This window comes from Equus quagga, chromosome 1 (genome assembly GCF_021613505.1).
Source record: "Equus quagga isolate Etosha38 chromosome 1, UCLA_HA_Equagga_1.0, whole genome shotgun sequence".
Lineage (NCBI taxonomy): Eukaryota > Metazoa > Chordata > Mammalia > Perissodactyla > Equidae > Equus > Equus quagga.
The window spans coordinates 12,003,477-12,022,648 of record NC_060267.1 but is presented as its reverse complement, the minus strand read 5'-3'; the positions used below and the strand labels follow the sequence as shown (position 1 = coordinate 12,022,648).

The 19,172-nt window shown below is 51.0% G+C and overlaps 1 protein-coding gene across 9 annotated transcripts; it reads right to left on the bottom strand.

Annotated features, from left to right (window-relative positions):
• Positions 1 to 40: 40 nt before the first annotated feature.
• Positions 41 to 19,166, bottom strand: SMARCC2 (SWI/SNF related, matrix associated, actin dependent regulator of chromatin subfamily c member 2). 9 transcript variants are annotated; one of them, XM_046641663.1, is made up of 30 exons: positions 18,999 to 19,166; positions 16,876 to 16,995; positions 16,173 to 16,258; positions 15,631 to 15,712; positions 15,437 to 15,529; positions 14,490 to 14,559; positions 14,192 to 14,261; positions 13,411 to 13,486; positions 13,113 to 13,244; positions 12,893 to 13,008; positions 12,404 to 12,528; positions 11,178 to 11,237; positions 10,987 to 11,024; positions 10,582 to 10,712; positions 10,249 to 10,320; positions 8,424 to 8,537; positions 7,833 to 7,986; positions 7,056 to 7,148; positions 6,704 to 6,823; positions 6,551 to 6,613; positions 5,955 to 6,213; positions 5,557 to 5,718; positions 5,219 to 5,283; positions 4,857 to 4,992; positions 4,611 to 4,777; positions 4,094 to 4,228; positions 2,699 to 3,080; positions 2,286 to 2,369; positions 1,944 to 2,009; positions 41 to 1,395 (listed from the first exon to the last, which is right to left on the bottom strand). In XM_046641663.1, the coding sequence occupies exons 1-30, from the start codon at positions 19,107 to 19,109 to the stop codon at positions 1,319 to 1,321; spliced, it is 3,459 nt and encodes a 1,152-aa protein (XP_046497619.1). In that variant the 5' UTR covers positions 19,110 to 19,166; the 3' UTR covers positions 41 to 1,318. The 9 variants fall into 9 exon arrangements, 8 of the variants coding, with proteins under 8 accessions (XP_046497619.1, XP_046497626.1, XP_046497593.1 ...); XM_046641670.1 differs by having other exon boundaries at positions 6,704 to 6,820; XM_046641637.1 differs by having other exon boundaries at positions 1,944 to 2,369.
• Positions 19,167 to 19,172: the final 6 nt, after the last annotated feature.

Here is a 19,172-nt window from a genome sequence, read left to right as displayed (position 1 = left end):
ACAGCCACAGGTAAGAACACGGAAGGCATCCACAAGATGGAACTCAAAGCAAATTAATTTATAAAAAAAAAAAAAAGAAAAGAAAAGAAAAAGAGAAAATTTACAGAAAACTTTTGAACAGAAGAAAGGTGCCAAGACGCAGAGGAAGAGAAACGGGACATGAGGAACAAGGGGCCTGGTGGGGAGGGACCAGGAAGAATCGGTGGAGAGCCTGGTATCACATCTGCCTTCACATCAAGGATGAAGTGGAGACAGCTGGTGTGGGAGGCACTGGGATCCGGGGGGCAGAGCTGAGCTGCAAGCTGGGGGTCGGTTACCCTCTCCCCTGCTGCCCGCCCCCCAATCCCAGGGAACCCCTAGCTACCAGTCAAGGTTCTGATGGTCTTGGTGGGAGAGCAAAGAGGTTGGGGGGATGACCCACCAAGCCCTAAGAAGGAGGTGCTTAAGTGCTTTTTGAAAATTTCAGGGTTTTAAAACTTCCCATCCTCTTACAGCTTCCTCTCCACGTCTTCCAGGAGCCCAGGGCAGGGAGGAGGAGTGCCCTTTCTTCCTCTATCACCTACCACAGGAATCCCCCAAAATACGCTTCCCCACCAAATACACATACACTGACATCAACTACGCAGGTGACTTTTAAAAACACGAAACTGACATTCAGGGGGAAAGGGGTCATTGGCTGAGCTGGGTGGTCTACAACAGCGACACTGAGGAAGCAGCAGGAGAGAGCAGTAGGAATAAACTGGGGGTGAGGTGGCCAAGGGTCGGGAGTTGACTCAGTCACTAACAAGGGGCGGCAGGAGACAGACTCTGCACCTAGTCTATCCCCAGACCTCTCCCCAGAACCTGAATCCCCTTTCCTGAAACTCACTTCCTTCCTCCAAACAATGTAAAAGATGGATTTTTTAGGGGGTGGAGGGAGCTCCAATTGGCTTCGTTATCTCTCTACTTCCTTTTAAAGGGCTTAATTCTTTTTTATCCATAAAAAATGCAGTAGTTTTGAGGGGGTGCACCCTTAGAAGTGGTTAATTGGAACCTTGTATAAACACCTTCCCCCAGCCCTTCCTTTGAGGGCAGCACCCCCATCCCATCCTCTCTCCCAGACATTAGAAACATCTTTTAAACAGAAGTCCTTGAATAATCCGATATAAAAATGCACGCCTCTGACAGGCACAGTGGGGGCTTTGGAGGGGCAGGAGGAGCTTTCCTTACGTAGTGACGAACTCTCCAGGCTGGGGAAGGGCCCAGCGGTGGGGGGAGGGCTGTTCCTGGAACCTTGATCTCCATGGGGGGTGAGGGAGAGAGATGTCTGGCTGGCTCCTCACTGTGGAGGTGGCACAGGGGTGACCGTGCCTGGGCTAGGGGCCGTGGGGTCTGGAGGCAAGGGAGTGCCTGGGTCTGTGGAGAAAAGGAAGATGAATCAGCGGGAGCGAGCAGGAGGGCTCTGCACCCAGGTCACCAGACAAACAGAACCGGGCATGGCATGCAATGGGTGGGCAGATGAACGAGGTACCCACAGCATACAACTTCCTTCTTCAACACCCTCCCCCACCTCACACTGGGAAAACTGACAAACCCCAGGTCCTCCTCCTGCCCCCAAAAGAACTCTCTAAATGGGGCATTTGAACGTGATGGGAACAAGCACAGGGGATGCCAATCATGCAAACGGGTAGCTGCTTTTCAAGTTTACAACTGAGCTGCTCTGTGCCACAGGACTCCTCCGTGACCCACCAGTGAAAGGCCCCAACGTCATCCCAGAGGTGGCAGCTGCCAGGCTGGGGAACGGTGGAGGACAGCCAGAGAGGCCCTTCCTCCTGTCTTCTAATTTTACCAGAGCGTTCAAAGAGGGTTGTGGAAGCTCTAGGTCCTGAGTCCTTCCCCACCTGCCCTCCCTCCCTGCATGTGGACCCCTCCCTCGCCCTTCTCCCCTCCAGGACCCTTCTCACCTGGCAGTGGGCTGGCACTGGGCAGGAGGTTGCCCTGAACAGCTGCCACAATGGCAGGGCTCTGGGCTGCGGCGGATCCGAGCCCCGGCCCGAGAGGCAAGGAAGATGGCATGGTGGTGGTCGCCGGCAGGTTAGGATGTAGAGGGTTCGCCATGGACACAGGCAGGTTAGGTGGGGGGAGAGTGCCCGGGGCGAACGGGAGATGGTGGTGATGCCCATGCAGGTTAGGAGGGGGAAGGTTAATACTGATGGAGTCGGCTAGACTACCAAATGGGATGATGGATGGAGCAGGAGGAGGAGGAGGAGGCGGCATGCCAAAAGGCAAACCCAAAGGAGCATTACCCGCCACGCCTGGGTGCCCGCTGCCTGGCACTGCCCCTGGCATCATTGAGGGAGGAGTTTGTTGGTTGGGGAACGGTGAGGGGCCTGGGAATAAAGAGGAGAGGTCAAGAAGGTTAGAGGCATAAAACCTCACTTACCAACTCACCTTCAGAGCAAGGATAACCCAGACACTCCTAGGCAGCAGCTTCCCTTTTCCTGACGCTAGGATAAGTGGTAAATCTTTGGACAAAATTCCAAAGATCTGGGTTTGAGGAGGGATCCCTGCTGGCTCAGGGATATAACAGAAGTGGGCCCATCTGTAGAAACTGAGGCCGATCCTTATCTCCAGGCCTACCACGTATCCCCTTCGAGGGGAACTGGAACATTCACCTGCATCCCTCTGGTCAGCAAGAGTTCCAGAACCCATCACTTACCATGGGGTCCAGGGGGGGGTACCCCTGGTGGGACTGCCCCAGGCTGGGGGGCTCCAGCTGGTTGCTGCTGCTGTGGCCCTGCTGTTGACCCTGCCTGCCCAATCTGTTCAGAGGGGCCCAAGCTTCCAGGAGGGGCCCCACTGCCAGCAGGAGCAGGGGCCACAGAAGCTGGAGCCATGGCCAAGCCGTGGACTGTGGGTGGCCCAGCGGCGCCTGTAGGAGGGATAGGCTGGGAGCCTGGGGGCAAGGCTGGCGGTGGCTGCTGTTGCTGTTGGTGCATTTGTTGAAAGTGCTGCTGCCGGGCCCTCATCTCCGCATACTTCAGCTGCTCCATGTGGAAGGCTTGTCTGTCGGCCAGGAGCTGCTGTCTCTGATACTCCAGCTGCCAGTGCCAATTGAGTACTGTTACCCATGTTCAGAAGATCCCAAAGGCAAATGCCTGGCCCCCTGCTTTGTCTTCTGACAAACCCAGCCTCTCATTCTGGCAGGTCCCCAAATCTAAATCTTGTACTTGGACTTTCTCAATCTTCCCCTGCCCTCCCCTTGCGAATTCCCATGACCATGTCTTCTGGCTGCCGACATGGCTTCTCATTGCAAGGGAGTTAAGCAGTGGTAGCCCTTGTTCATTTCAGCTCCAAAGCTTTGAACTTGTCATTACTTTAGTTTGGAAAACTCTTCCAGTTTCTCTTGTCAATTCATGTTCTTTTCTTCCTTCAAAATTGGCTAAAAACTCACCATTCTTAGGAAGCCATCTGAGATCAACTCACTAGCCTCTGAGCTTTGGCCTTTCTTCTTTCTCTCTCAGGACTTATATACTTGATCTGAAATCTCTTAATTTGAATTTGTCCGCTACTTTAAGCATTAACTTCTTTTGATGTCTCCATATTATATATTTGATGTCTCCAGTTAAACTGTAGGTTCTCTGAAGGTAGGGTCCCTGTTTTCTATTTTTTTATATCTTCTCAAAGACAAAACGGTTCAACACCTTGTCCATCCCATCCCCTTGCCAAGTTCACCTGGGTCTGCAGCCCCTACCCTCTCAGCGTCCCTGAAACCTGTTCAATCACTCAACAAATATTCACTGAGACTCTAACAAGGGCCAAGCACTGTTCAAGGACCTGGAGATGCAACAATCGAAAAGCTGACTAGAATCTCTGCCCCTGGCGCTGACACTCTGTGGGACCTCAGTCTCCCGGCCTCACCTGTGGACCCCGTGTCCTCACCTGCCTGTGGCTGGCTTCTCCAGCCCTGGCCTGGGCTACTCCCCTCTGCTCTGAAGCCCCGTCAGTCTCAGGCTTTCTGCACTGCTGCATTCCACCTCATCCTAAACTGAGGCATGGCTCAGAGTCAAGGTGGGCCCCGGGCTCTGCTGACCCCTTAGGCGAGGCTACTCACTGCTTCTCGCTCCCGGTCCATGATCGTCTCCAGTTCTTCAAAGTGCCGGAGTTTGATCTCCAACTTTTTCATTTGGGTCTCCACCAGCAGGGCCACCAGAGATTTGATCTTCCTTTCTTCAACAGCAGCCAAGTGCTAGGGAAGGAGAGGGAGGACGGCATGTCAGCGGGAGGACCCAGCTGAAGACACTCCAGGGCAGAGAAAGAGTGCAGGCTGGCAGGTTTTAAGAACTTGCTGTGGTCACAACCCAGAGAGCAGCACTGGCTTCATATTTTTAAAAGAACAAGAAGAAAAAGAGAGAGGGGAAAGGAGAAGACAAGGAGAAATAATTAGAGGGTGAAAACAGGCCTGATGGTAAAGCTTAAAAAAGCCTGAAGAAAAGATGACCACCTCTCCTTTCAGGATCAAAAGGAGGCAGGCCAGCATTCTTTAAGGGATGAGCGAGGAAGGAGGTGAAGGGAGACTAGAGAAGGGAGCACCTTCTCCCCTGAGGGTCTCTGGGGTTGCTGGGCCTCACCTTGGCCTTCACGGCGGCAGCGGCCAGAGCTGCAGCGGCAGCAGTGGAGAGGTTGCCCTCGCCGATGTCCCGCTCCACCTTTGTCTTCCTCTCCCCCTCCGACTCCACCACTTCCTTCAGCACTTCCTCCTGCCCTTCCTTTGGCTCCTTCTCCTTCTCAGGGTCAACTGGGCCGGGAGAAGGGTTGGGTTAGCCCACAGCCTCACTTCTCTTTCCTGGACCCAACCACCACGTGAGGAGGCTCACCTATCGCGTCCCCGTCACTCTTTTCTGACTCCTTCTCGCCGTCGCCTTCTTTCCCTTTCTCTTCATCCTTCTTGGGAGCCTCGCTGGTTTTCTCCTTTGCTTCTTCCTCTACAGCCCCAACTCCTTCTCGGGGTTCCTGAAGTCCCAGTGAGAGAAAAGTAGAGACTATCAGGTGGCTGGTTCTCACACGAAGGGCCCACACAGCCAACTGAATTTACGCCTCTTACTTCGGGGTGATCTGGCTGCAAGAGAGCCCCATCCAGGCCCAGCCCTTGCTGCCTGAGCTGAACTATGCCAGCTCCCCCCTCACCAAGTGCCAGCCTGGCCCTCCAGCCTCCCAGCCCAGCTCCATCCCGCTATACCTTGGGCTCCTTCTTCTCCTCTGTGGCCTGGCCCTCTGCCCGTGCCTCGTCAGTCCCGCTCTCCTCTGGGCCCGTGGGAAGAGGAAACGGGAAATGTCTGATACAGAATCTGTCTCTACAACACTTTCCAACAGCCCCTTCTCCTAGCCAGAATCTCAGTGACAGGGCCAGCAGGGAGCCAGAGTCCCTAAGGTATAGTTCTGGGGAAAATAAAAACCCCACCAATCCTCTCCGCTCATGTGCTCTGAGGCCAACTCCAGGTAGGGATGGTACAGGGCGGCCTGGTGGCTTTGGCTCTTGGCGACAGGGGAGAAATGTGGGAAGCTGCTAGGCCCTACCGATCCGCTCAGGCTCATCAGAGGTGGTTCCTGCAATGCCACTGCTTTCCAGGCCAAAGGCTGGGTCCGCCTTGCCCGTCACTTTGGCTGCTTCTTCCACCTTCCGAACATGGGCCTCCACCAAAGCTGTGGGTACCTCTTCCTTCATTTTGGAGAACTCTTCTGCAAGATCCAGAGAGGATGAGGCTGGGAGTGGGGCAGGAAGGCAGTCCTGGCTTTCCCTGTGAAAGCTTCCTCATGAGCCCATCTCTTCATCTAGACCAGCAGGGGGCTACACAGGTTACTGAGCTGATACCCGCAGCAGACAAGCCAGGGGGGCAGCCAAATTTGAGAGGGTTTCAAGGCCTGAGTAACCAGCCCTTCAAATGCAAACTAAGGCCAGGACCCCTCCACATTACCTAGGGCAGACTTTGCAGCAGCAGAGGCAACTCGAGGATCGACGACAGAGGCCAGGAAGGCAACAGTGCTCATAACAGGGTTGCCTGACTGACTGAAGGGGATGGGCTGGTAGGCCAGGGGCCCCAGGGAGGCCTCTGAGTCCTCCAGGTACGGATCTTCGATGGGAAGACGAAGAAAATGCAAGATGCACTCGTCCTGGGTGCGGCTTCCCACATGCTCCGACACTTTGTTCCAGTCATCTTTGTACATTTCCAGTGCCTGGTGGTGGGGGTGGAGACACAACTTCACTTACTTAGTCACTTTCCTGGCAGGTCAATTCCCCCAGCCTACTAAGGGTAGCTGGCTTTAAAGCTCTCTGGGTTGTGGTATTTGTGTACTCTGCTGGGTCCAAGGGGAATCTCCAAGTAGCACTAAGAAAGGATATGGCATTAACGAAATGGCCCGAATCCCTGGCCTGGAGCTGGTCCCTGAGGCAGGTACGATGGGCATCGGGAAGGTGCAACTGGGGCAAGACCACGCTTTCCCCACTCACAAGGGCGGTGGCATGCCGGCCACTTCCGCTTTCGTAGAACTCTCCTTTCCTGGCCCCAATTACCTCCAGGAGCAGCAGGGTCTCCTGTTCTGTCCACTCTCGAGTGGCGCTGGCTGCAGCCTTGCTCTGCAGGGGAAACACAGGTGGGTCAGAGGAGCCTGTGGCCTCTGAGGAGCGAAAAGTGCTCCACCCCTGAAGTCAGCCCACACCTCATACCTTGGAGGGGACGTTCTTCTTCGTGTACATGTCTGTGCGCAGCCCAAAGTTCTGCATGTCTGTTGGTTTCTCTTTGCCTTTGTCAGGGAAGTTGAGCATTTGCTGGGAAGCAGAGGTCTGCTATTTGTGGAGGGGAAAGAAAGAGGTGAGTACGAGTGACCGCCGGAGCCGGGGGCAGACAGAGAGAGAAAACAGACAGAAGGAGCTTCCTTCCCAACGCCAGGGACACCCCTGAGCGGGACTTCCTCCCTTCCTGCTGTGGCTCCTCTGCTCTCACGTCTCTTCTTCCCGGGCAGGGGTCCCCGAATAAAGGGGCAAATAAGAAGCCCAGCGGGGTCTACACCCCACCTACCAGCTCTGGCTTGCCCTTAGCCGTCTCTGGCACCAGGTCATCCAGCTCTTTGCCCTTTCGCCCAGCCTTGGTATCAGCATCAACCTGGCGGCCCTGGGGGACAGAGCTTGGCGTCATGGAGGCTGGGCAAGAAATGACCAGGCCAAGGCCCTGGAAGCCTCAAGACCAAATGCTGGGCGGCCCGCCAGCTCTGGGGGCACTCATGCCACTGTTGCGTGTCCCCCTTAATGATTAATCAGATCTCTAGTTGGCATGATATCCATTTGTATTCAGATATATCTTTACAGGTTCTCTTAGGAGCTGGACAATTAGGTTCTAATCCTAGATTTGGTACTCTGTGACCTTGGGCAAGCCACATAACCTTTCTCCTCTTAATTTTTGTAATGTATGAAATGGAAGTGGAAAAAAAAATGAAAGTGATAATAATTATGAGGCAAAAATGAAAAAATGCTGGAAATGTGACAAAGTTAAAAAATCTCATGCAACTTAATTTTAAGAATTTTTCTCTATCTGCTCCGTCCCCTACGTTCGCCTGTCTGCTCCTTACGGACGAGAAGCATCTCTTCCCCCTCAGCAAGTCCTCACAGTCTTATGTACAGAGGCTGAGAGAGGGTACTAAACACACGGGGTTGATTCTTGTGGCCCTTTGCATCCCATGGAAAAGGAAGAAGCCTCAAAACACTCCTGAACCATTACCCTAAAAAACCAGAAAAAGAAAAGTCCAAAGAAGCCCAATTTTACCCAACCCCTCCCTGTCCCCATAGCCCCTCACCCTACCTGTGGGGTCTTGGGCTGCAGAGGCACCAGCCCTGATGGTGTGTCCGCCAAGACGTGGAAGTGAGAGGTGGGTGGAGGCCCCATTGGGGTTGGTCGACTCTCAGCATCCACCTGGTAGTTAATAAGACCCCACTGTTCTAGGAAGGCATGGACCCTGTGAGAAGAGAGGCAGACACAGGGTTACATGGGACAGCCAGCAAGGTGCACAAGATGCCTCTTCTCTGCTCATTCTACTCCCTGGGAAATCCCATCTACTCTCACCACTAAATGCCAGTGACACCCAAGTCCTCATCTCTGGCCTGGATCTCTCTCCACACCCGCCCACCTACTTAGCATCTCTTCCTTGAGCTAGCAAAATCGAACCAGGATCCCTCAACTACAGATGTGCTCTTTCTCCTTTCTTCCACACTTGAGAGAACGCCACTGCATTCCCTCATGTCACTCATACCCTGAACCTGAACTTCCCCTTTCTCTAGGGGAGTTTTCCCCTGCTTGTTCCCTACGCTCCTTGCTGGCATCTCTACTTCGGCCAAGAAACATCTGTGGGCAGACATCCCCACATACCCGCCTCCCCTCAGCTGCAAGACCCACCTCATGATGGCACAGACATCACCCGCCAGGTTCCTGCGGCAGGCGGTGGAGGTGAGATACTCTTGGGGGTTCAGCCGGTAAGTGTCAATCATGAAGTTCCGATAGGCCAGGTAGCTTAGAAGAGAGAGAGAGAGGGAGAGAGATGAACAAGGAGAGGAAAAAAATGAACGTCTGTTGAAGGCTGAAGGGTAGGAAAAATGATAAAAGAGCTAATGATGCCTCCTGTGCAACAAAGAAAAGAGTGGATCATTTGACTCAATAAACAATGCAGGTCTCTTATGTGCTAGACTCAAGGGCTTCAAACATTCCTTATGTTATCCTTGATGGGGTTTTTAGTTAAACGAATGATTTCCTCAGCTGTACTTGGGGATGTTTCACCCAACTTTTGAACAAGGAATCTAAAGGTAAGAAAAGGTGCCCTTATTTTCAAACACAGATGATAACGGGAAGTCCTGATCCACGAATCCAATTAGTCAGCATGACAGGGTATAAGAATATATGTTTAAGGCAGAAAGATCTAAGTTCAAATCCTGGTTCTACTGTGACGTCTTTGGGCAAATTACTCAAATTTTTTGAATCTCAATTTCCTCATCTATAAAATGGAGTGTCTGCTGAGGATTAAGAAGGTGCGGAAAGATCCAGTACAGCACCAGGCACAGTGTGGGAGCTCAAAAAATGGCAGCCGTTGCGTGGTAGAGTGTAAAGGCTGAGACCATGAGCCAGAGGGAAGGATTCAAATCCTGGTTTTACTACTTACTAGCTATGCGACCTTAAGCAAGTGACTTCACCCCTGGAGACCTCAGTTTCCTAACCAGTCCACTGGGGACACCAGGACCCACCTCCAACGCTGAGGTGAAGACTAGATCCGTCAATGTATGTAGGACCCAGGGTAGTGCCTGGGAGATAGGAAGCTCTCAATAAATGTGGGCAATTCTCATCGTTTACTATTTTATACCAAAAGAGCAAAGTGTAGACAGTTCTAGTTCCAACCCTGCCTGCAGATCATGTTCAACTTGTGTCACCTGGTCACTACTTCCTTTTCCTCTGGCGATTGCCAAGCTTTTTCTCACACACTGCTTTCCCCAGGAAGAAGAGGAGGAGAGACCCCTACCAGGCTACTGGAGAGGAAACATGATGGGGAGAGAAGATGCCCCGGAGAGGGGAAGCTGAAGAACAGCTGGGAAGCAATCTTGCTCAGCTCTCGGGGGGCCTGGCCTCATGACGATATCTATCCTGGAGTATCCCTAACCATAGAAGATGGCCAAGTCCTATCCAAAGATTTGGCCTGAGGCAACACCTTGAAGGAGACGAAGATTTCTGAGCCCCAAGGCCACACTTTACATAACATTTCTCCCCAGAGAGCCCTCTCCATCCCTCAATTCACGGTCTTGGGTCTTCATAATTCCTCCTCTGGTTGTCCTATCAAAACTTACTCCCAGGGACCAGCCTGGTAATAGCCATTTACATTTCAGTCAAAGCTATTACTTACGCTGGGGGTATCTGCATTTTAAACATCAGCAGTTATAGATTGGAAGGCTCAGTACCCTGTTAAAAGAACTGGAGGCACTGGAGCAGGTTCTTGTTTTGCACAGAAGAGCAAGCTTCATATCACCCCCGGGCAAATCCTAGAGAGTATGCCACTGTGGTCACAGTGCTGGGCTGGGGCCGCCTGTGGGCAAAAATCATGTCTTTGGGAAGCCTCCCTCAGTGCCCAGCTCATGGAAGGAGCTCAAGAAATCTTTGCTAAACTGGATGTTGCTGGATCAGGAAAGGTGAATGGGGACAAAAGGGTGGGAAAGAGAATCATGAGCTGGGATTTGCTTACATTTCTGGGGTCTTGGACTTGTTCTTGCCGTTGAAGAACTCGGGGAGAGCCCTCCGCTCAATGGCATGAACACTGAAAGAGAAGCCAGAGTGGATTCAGAAGGCGCTGGTGAGAGATGGGGCCCCAAAGAGAGGAAAGCCTAGATGTGGGGTGGGCAAACAGCTGGATACAGCTATAAGACTCAAAGAGACCAGGAGCTCCCCTAAAACTGAAGTGTACCCTGGTCTATCTGGCTGAGGAAGAAATAACTCATTTGAAGGCAGAAGGAGGACAACACATTGATCCCTGGGGGCAGAGAAAGAAGGATTCAGTGAGAAGCTGGAGCCACAGTACCTATTATAGTCAAACCAGGCAGCGTAGCTGGGGATGATGATGTGGTGGGTCTGCTCAGTCACGTTGTCCTCGTGAAGGTCTGGATTCTTGGTCTGCTCCCCCTTGTTCCCCGTACTGTTCTCATCCTCATCCTACAAGCAGGGAGGTTGCTGGACACTTAGCATTCCCACTTTGCCCCTAGCAACCCTCTGCCTCTTCCACACCCAAGGAATGTGGGCACTAAAGATGGATATGGGAACGAACAGTTATGAACCCCAGGACTCAAAAGGTCAGAGTTTTGAGCAATAGCTAGAATTAGTCTAGGGCAGGAACAGTCTGGACAGTAGAAAGTTCTGGGTAGAAGGAACTTTATAATCACAAATCAGAATCACATAGAGAGGTAGGGCCTCTCTAAACTGGCTCCACCTTGCCCGTGGTCTCCATGCTTTCATCCTCCTGTTCATCTGAAAGAGAGAGACAGCAAGATAGAAGGCTGGAACCTCTTGGGGGCCCAGAGAAGAATGCTTTCTGAGAAGCCCCAGAAGGCTGGGGTAAGGTGGCAGCTGACCCTCCAGAGCAGGGCCCTGCCTGCCTCGCCCAGGGGCTCCCCGCCTTACCCAGGTCAGTCATGGTGCCTCCTTTGACTGGGGCTGACTCGGAGTCCTTCTTAGTGTTGACTGCCAGAAGAGAGAGCCATTTTATCAGACAGGTTCTGCCTAAATCAAGTCCTCACCTCTCCACTGTTAACAGTTCTAGAGATCTTACTTTCTCCCAAAACTTTCTCCATCTGGTCACAAAATGCAGTAACTTCCTCTAGTCACAATTATTCTAGGCCTTGAAACTCACTTGCCACTTTCCCCTCTTCTCCAATCAAAACTTTAACTTTTTTCCTACAAAGAAGCATCTCTGTGTACATTCATAAATCATTCTTCTCGGTGCCAGCCCCGTGGCCAAGTGGTTAAGTTTATGTGCTCCACTTCAGCGGTCCAGGGTTTCTCCGGTTCGGATCCTGGGCGCAGACATGACACTGCTCATCAAGCCATGCTGAGGCAGCATCCCACATGCCACAACTAGAGGCACTCACAACTAAAACTATACAACTACGTACCAGGGGAAAAATAAAATCTTTAAAAAAAAAATCATTCTTCTCTTTGACAGGCCCTATTTCTATCCATGTGTCCAGAAACTCTTAATGGACTGAGACAGAGTCAGACCAAATCACTCTCTAGAGGAGTGGTTGGATCTTAAACATTTTTGAGAGCAGAGGACATTTTCTTCAACTGAATTCATACACGAAAGCTCAGAAGTAAACACAGATAGAGAGGAGAGCTGCTCTGATTGATGAGGGGGTGAAGCCAGAACTCCTCTCTCTCAGTGGTCTCCCTAACCCCACTCCTGAGACACACTCCTGGATATCTGGGGCTGGTCTATGCATCACAGATTGTAAACCAGTGTTGGAGAGCAGTGGTCTCCAAAGCGGGGCTCTCACATAAGGGTGCAAAGCTGGTCCACGGGAACATAGGCACAGGGTATCAGAACTTCTCGTTATGTTTGTTTTTCGATCTTATCTTTTACACTTTTTCATTTTTAGATAATGTTTGCATGTGTTTTATAATGTTCCTAAAGTAGTGGTAAATAGTACATATATATAATTTGTGCTCAAATATATTTCACTGAGGGGGTGCGTGATCAAAAACAGTTTGGAGACAATTACTGTCAGGCGCCAAGCACAGTCCACACTCAGATTTGGATGTGAAGTTAGAGGACTGTCCGTGGTGATGAAAATCATTTCAATAACCAGCTAAACTGAAAGGCAAGACCTGGGGCTGGGCCTGGCCCATACCTGTCTTGGGCAGTGTCACCTCTTCTACGTTGGGGACCGGTGAGGGCTCATCCATGTCCTTTGTCAGGTCTTCTTGCTCCTCTTCTCGGTGGCCACGTTTTGACTTAGTGTAAGGTGTTGAGGGACTGGGAAGGAAAGAGAGGGAAAGAGAACTCAGTCATCCTTGGACATGGAGTCCTTGAAAGTTGAGGTTCACAGGAAGGGAAGCAAGAGAGAATCCCAAGGGCACAGCTAAGCGAAAACAGAAACCAATCACTCACAGAATAAGGGGAAGGGACAAACGCTTCTCCTTTGGAGATTAAGCTCCTTTTGAGTTTACTAGTGGCCGGGACTAGAACTAACAACCGGCAGCTAAAGAAGACCTCCCCATCCTCCCTCTCAGAACACCTGCAGGTCAGAGCCGTGCTTCTGAGAAGGACGTGTCTTTCCTTCCTTCAACATGGTGTGGAAAGAACGGCGAAGGTGGGGGCAGGTTAGGGGCTCACATACCCTTTCTTAGCATTTTTCTTCTTAGCTTCTGGGGTCGGTGAAGGAGACGGGGAGCGCTTCCTCTTCTTATAGTTTCCCCCCTTCTTGTCCCGTCGATCTGAATCTGGGCTGTTCACCTGCACGTTGAGAATTGGGACAAATGTCAACCAACAATCTCCAGTGAAAACTTGTTCTGAGACTTATCCTAAGGGGTCCGAGGAGAAAGAAGAGGAATTTTCACCTCATCTGTCAATGTCTTGGCTGAAATCTTCTTTCGGCGGGAGACAGGGTTTTTGTCATCATTTACTTCGTAGTCTTCCTCATTCATCCATTCGTTGAAGGTGTCTGTGTCCAGGATCCACTTTGCATGCACCTAAAGTACAATGGCAGACTGTGCTGGAGAGAATCCTGGAAGCCACAGCTCTGTCTGGGGACCCTCAAGAGAAAAGCCCAAAGGCACAGGAGCCTCTGCTTTACCTGCACAGAGTGGTCTGGTCCTGGCACTCTTCTTGGGGGGGGAGGGAACAGGAAAAGCTCACCTTCCTAGGTTTCTCAGGAGTTGGAGCATCTTCAACAGATGCTTCAATTTCACTGGCTGGAATCCAGGTGTCGTAACTGACAAGGGAAATTGAGCAGGAAGCAGAATCAATGGGATGGAGTAGTGGACAAGAAAAGTGCAAATCATCTACCTTTTCTATGTACAAAAAGTACTGGGTTGTTGGGTTATCTTTTGGTATGATTATTTTTCCAATTGATATTAGGGTTCTTTTCACTATAAAATAATAAAATTATAAAACATTTCAAAAATAGAAAAAGAAAGACAAGAATCACCCTAACACAACTACTTGTGACATTCAGTACATATTTCTTCCCAGTAATGTTTTTCTGTACAATTTTGTTTTTACATAATTGCAATGATACTAGATGTTACTTCACATCCTACTTTTGCATTTAATATTCATCTACAAATTATCCATGTTATTTCTATCAGTTTGAAGGCTGCATAATAGCCCACTGAGGAGATACACAAATTTGCTGAGACATTTTCCCACTATTAGACATTTAAATTGTTTCTAACATTTACTTATCAAATATTATACTTGAATAACCATTTCACACTTAAAGCCCCAATCCTTTCAGCCTAAGCCTCATCCACTAAGTCCAAACCTCCACCAAGACTGAGGATTAACATAATAGATGGGAGGGGAAATTAACAGACCTAAAAATAACCCCAAAGAGTGCCTTCTTGTTGTGCTAGATGTCCTAGGGCTTCTCAGTCTGGCTCTTGGTCTTAAACCTGTTCCAGAAACCCGTCCTCACCTGTCAGGATAGTAGCCCCAGTGCAGAAGAACCTGCTTATCTCTTTTCATGACTGGTCGTACCCATTCCTCTGGGGATAGAGACAGAGCGGGGAGAAATATAAGCTAAAGGGGTACACAAAAAATAACTCTGTACACAAGTGCTGCTGCAGTAGGGGACCTGGAAATAGGAATGTAAGAAGTAGGAGGATTAAGGGTTGAAAGGCGAGAGGAGCCCAGGCACCGCAGTGGATCTGAGCTGTCCTCTATCTCCTAGTCTAAGCCATCCAGTGCAGTGACCAGGACAACCCAGGTCTCACCTTCTTCCAGGTTCCCTGGGACAGGATACACAACATGGGAGGCATTGTTCTTGTCCTCAGTGACGGTTCCCTGGATGGCATAAGGAGAAGCAGGTATATATGGTCCCCTTTGAATTACTCACGCATGTAAATAAACCAAAATAAGATTTTTTTTTTTTTGAGGAAGATTAGCCCTGAGCTAACATCTGCTGCCAATCCTCCTCTTTTTGCTGAGGAAGACTGGCCCTGAGCTAACATCCGTGCCCATCTTCCTCCACTTTCTATGTGGGACGCCCACCACAGCATGGTGTGCCAAGCAGTGCCATGTCCACACCCGGGATCCGAACCGGCAAACCCTGGGCCGCCAAGAAGCGGAACGTGTACACTTAACTGCTGTGCCACCGGGCCGGCCCCCAAAAGAAGATTTAATCACAGATCTGCCTTCCTAATCATATTTTGTTTGGAATGGCATTAAAGTTAGTTTGCATTCTCTAAGTACACATCATCTGAGTGGCAGAGGGAAATAGCTGGGATTGTACTAACAACGGAGAAAAGAATTAAAAACTGCCAAATCAAAGAATTAAAAATTGCTGCAGATAATCCTCTCAATAGATAATCTACATGGGAAACGTAAAGTGGACTGCAAGTCCCTAGCAATGACATCTGCTTGTTATTACAGTTTCCAAAGAGCAAAGATTTCATTTCTCTGAAATCAGACAATCTCTAGTTCAGTGGAAGCAGATGCTTCTTGCCCCCAGGCCAGTGCAGTCTCCAGGGACAGTGATCCAAACCCGTCACGACTGGGAAACAGAGAAAGAGAGGCTCGAGGCTTTAACTCCAGTCTTTTTCGAAGTAGGCAGAGCCACCTCTGCAGTCGAAAACATGGCATTTCAGGGTGCTTCTTATATGGGAAAGAGCAGGAAAAGAGTCATGGAGTTTCTGAAACCTCTCCTGACCCATCCACTCACCTGGTGTCTCTTGATAATGTCCTTTAATTTCCCTAGCAGTTTGGGTTCAATTTCTGGGCAAAGGAAAATGTTAGGTCGCGACAGGCAGTTATTCTGTGGGGAGAAGAAACAGATGGGATGAGATTATGGGGAAGGTGTGCTTTGGATTCTCACTGAGGGAAGGGAGATGGATGGGGGAGGTTCTTGACTATTACCTGCACCAAGGACTTCTCAATGGTCATGAACATTTCCACATTGCGGTCCATGCGCGATGGGTTCTGGAAATCGTAACGCCGCCTTGTGAAGAGGCAATAATCTAGTGAGTGGTTTAGCTCAGGTCTGGGGATGAGGTTATGGTATGTGACTTTTTAATACGGGAAATTAGGAGGCAATCTTGCTCTCAGCGATTGCCAAAATCACCTGGGATCTGGGGCTCACTAATCTCAACTCCATGAATCACTTTGTACTTAGTCCAAAAGGACAAATAAAAGTTTGAGATGCCAACTGACAAATCCTGTTTCCTCTAGACTACACACACGGATGCATGCACACATACTCACTCACTCTTGGAGACTATTTTGGCTCAGAGTCCCAGCCATTTTTCTGACCTAGCAAGTCAGGCCTACTGACCTAGCGAAGTAAGAGACTCGCAAGAATGTCTACCTATGTGCTCCCACTCCAGAAAGACCCCAGGGAATCATAAAGGGGGGATTTCCTCTAAACTAAATGTAAGAGGCATAGAGAGTAGGCATCTCACCATCCCTGGTCACTCTTGAATTTGTAGGCAGCTGCAAGTATGTGGCACAGGGACCCTCCTGCTTTGAAATCTAGGAAACATTTGATCTACAAAATTGAGACAGGGAAGAAGTATGTGAGAGTTACACCCTAAATTCTCTTATTACTTAACAATCCTTTCACAAAATCCCATGCTGAACTGATCTCCCTCTCAAAGCTAGAATTCTTTAACCCCTGTGCCATTGTACCATGTGGCCTGGAAGAGAGGAGAGAAAGAAACCAATACTCACAAAGCCCCACCTTGCGCCAAGCACTCTACTGGGTTACCTCATTAACCAGTACAGAAACCTACAAGGTAGGTATATTAATCCCAACCAGAGAAGAACGAACCAAGACTCAAAAGGTTTGAATGGCTTGCCCAAGATCACAGAGATATCAAGTGGCAGAGCCAGGATTTGAATACAGGCCTGTGCAAATCCAAATCGCATACCCTTTTAAGCACGCCATGAGCCTTTCACGTACAGAGCTCAGACTCTCTGAGATAACCTGTTGCACAAAGTATTACTAAGACAACGCGGATGGTAAACTGGGGAATAGGCCAAGCCAGTAATGCCCTGCCAGGAATAGGGATGGTAGGAAATGAGCCAAATCTCAAAAACTATGAAATTTACAAAAGCCCCTCCCTCTCCACTTGGGTGGATTGGCCCCCTTGCTTTTGTACTCACCGGCAGTTTAGTGAGCGGTGCATTGCTGACATGTTTGCCAAAAACTTCCTCCTGAAACTGTAGCAACTGTACAACCAGGCTAGACAAGGACTTATTGGTGGGTGGTTCAGCTTGTATATACTGGGAGACAGAGGAAGGAGAGAAACACAGACCCTAGATAAATTGTCTACCATTTCCCTTATTCCTTCCTCGGGAGCTCTGGGAACATCTGGGGCAGAGAAAATAGTGTCTTCTTCTTCCACATGTCTAGTCTCTAAAGGAAAATGGCAGAAGGGAGGCCCCAAATGCCCCTCACCAGGAAGTTGAAATTCTGCTGCCCCCAGCCTAAAGGGTCAGCGTTGGGACTGCTTCCTGAAACGGGAGGTGCAGGACCCTGATCTCTCTAGCCAACAGCACTGAGGGTTATGAAATTGTGAAGGTTCATGGAGTTCAGGCAATGGAAGCAACAGTTTCAAGGCTCTAAGTGAGACAACAGTGTATTTCTTGAGGTAACTTTGTGGAAGGTCAAGATTCTCCTGTAATGTAGCCTAGTAAGAAAGGTACAAGGAAGGGCAAACAGACTGAGAGTGAGCTTGTGCATTCTGCTTCAGCCAGGACCCGGCACAGGTGTCTTCCTGGGCACCCCCCTCACCCAAGGAAGGACCAGCTACTACCCAGCCTTGTGGCCAAGAGCAAGACAACATCTATCCTTTCAGAGGAAACTATATCTGAGACAAGTAACCCTGGGCTTCTTAGACATTTCCATATTATGCTACCCAGCATCCCAGCCTTCTGTTCTAATTTAAAACTGAGTCAGGAGGCTAACTTTCTCTTTACCTTTTGACCCTGTTTCCTCAACCCTAATCACAGAGAAGAGTGCTCCTCTCAGCGGGAGGTGGAAAGAGATCCTTGAAGGAAAAGGTACATGACAAAGAGCTAGGAGCTTGAAAGCTGAACCAGGTCACAGGCTGTCAATCCCCCCAGGGCCAGAGACTAAGCCCCTAGACAGATCTCCTTTCCAAAATGTCAAAGGTAGAAGCCTGGGAACCAGAGCCTCACGCTGGGATACAGACAAGGCACAGACCCAGCAGCTGTTTGTCAGGATCCTGACACCCAGAGAGACCTCCGAGAACAGGGCTAGGCTCATAACCAGGATCAGAGGGGCGTTCTCCTCAAACACCCGTCACACTCCTGACAGGCTGCAAAGCTGAGCAGGAAGAACTGGGGAGCTGAAGGAAAGCCAGAAAAAGAGCCCCTAACTGGGGGGTGGTAGAAGGGACAGAGGCAGACCCTTTCCAGAGAAAAACGCTGTGTATAAATGTTCCTTTCAACGAGGCCTAAAGACAAAGACAGCACCAGGAAGAGCTTTGGTAGAAAAGACAGGTAACGTGTCTTGAACGCTTTGTTCACTACCTGGTTATCTCCAGTTATGGGGTGGGGGCTAAAGATATAAAGCGTGTCCTAGCCTCTGAACCCCAAAGCCAAGGCAATGCAAGGCCAGGTGGCGGGGTGACTTCATTGTGAGGCTGAGGACTGGTTTAAGAAGGAGTTGCTGCCTAGCAACTCTTGTACCCTGGCTCCCAAAGAGGTTTCGTTGCCCCTTGGATGGACATGGGGGACGGGCGGCAGAGACAGGTGATCCCAGGGTGGGGGCCTCTTTCAGGCTGATGAGCAGCCAAGGGCCTGCTCTGTGGCTGTTTACCCGCCGGCTTTCATCATCTCTCTCCGAACATACACAAAGCACCAGGGAGGCCTCAGCCCTGCTGGTACCTGGCTCCGCGGGGAGCTCCGGCGGGCACGGCGGCGGGCACGCTCGGAGGGGGAGGGGGACGCCCATTCGGCACCCCGGCCACCCCCGGCCTCTCTCCCGGAAAAGCCCGGAAGGCCAGGGCTCCGGGGAGGGTGGGCTGCTGGCACCGGGACCCGAGGGGGCAGGAGAGAAAATCAGGGGCAGAGGGCGCAGCGGCGGGGGCGGGGGCTGCGATCGGAGCCGGCGGGGGGCGGCGGGAGCGGGGGAGGGGCGCGGGGCCGCTCCGGAGGCCGCGGGGGGGGGGCCGCGGGCCGCCGAGGTGGGCAGGAGCCGGGGGCTTCGGGGCCGCGGCCCTTTGTCCCGCCCCCGGGCCCGCGCGGCCCTGCCCGCGTACCTTCTTGTAGTTCTTGCCGAGCCAGAGCCGCACGTTGTCGAACTGGGTCACGGTGTCCGCGGCCTCGTAGTACTTCACGTTGGGGCCGCCGTCCTTCTTCCGCACCGCCATCTTCTCGGGCTCGGGCCGCCGCCGCCGCCCGCCCCGCTCAGCTCAGCTCCCGCCTCCTCCGCC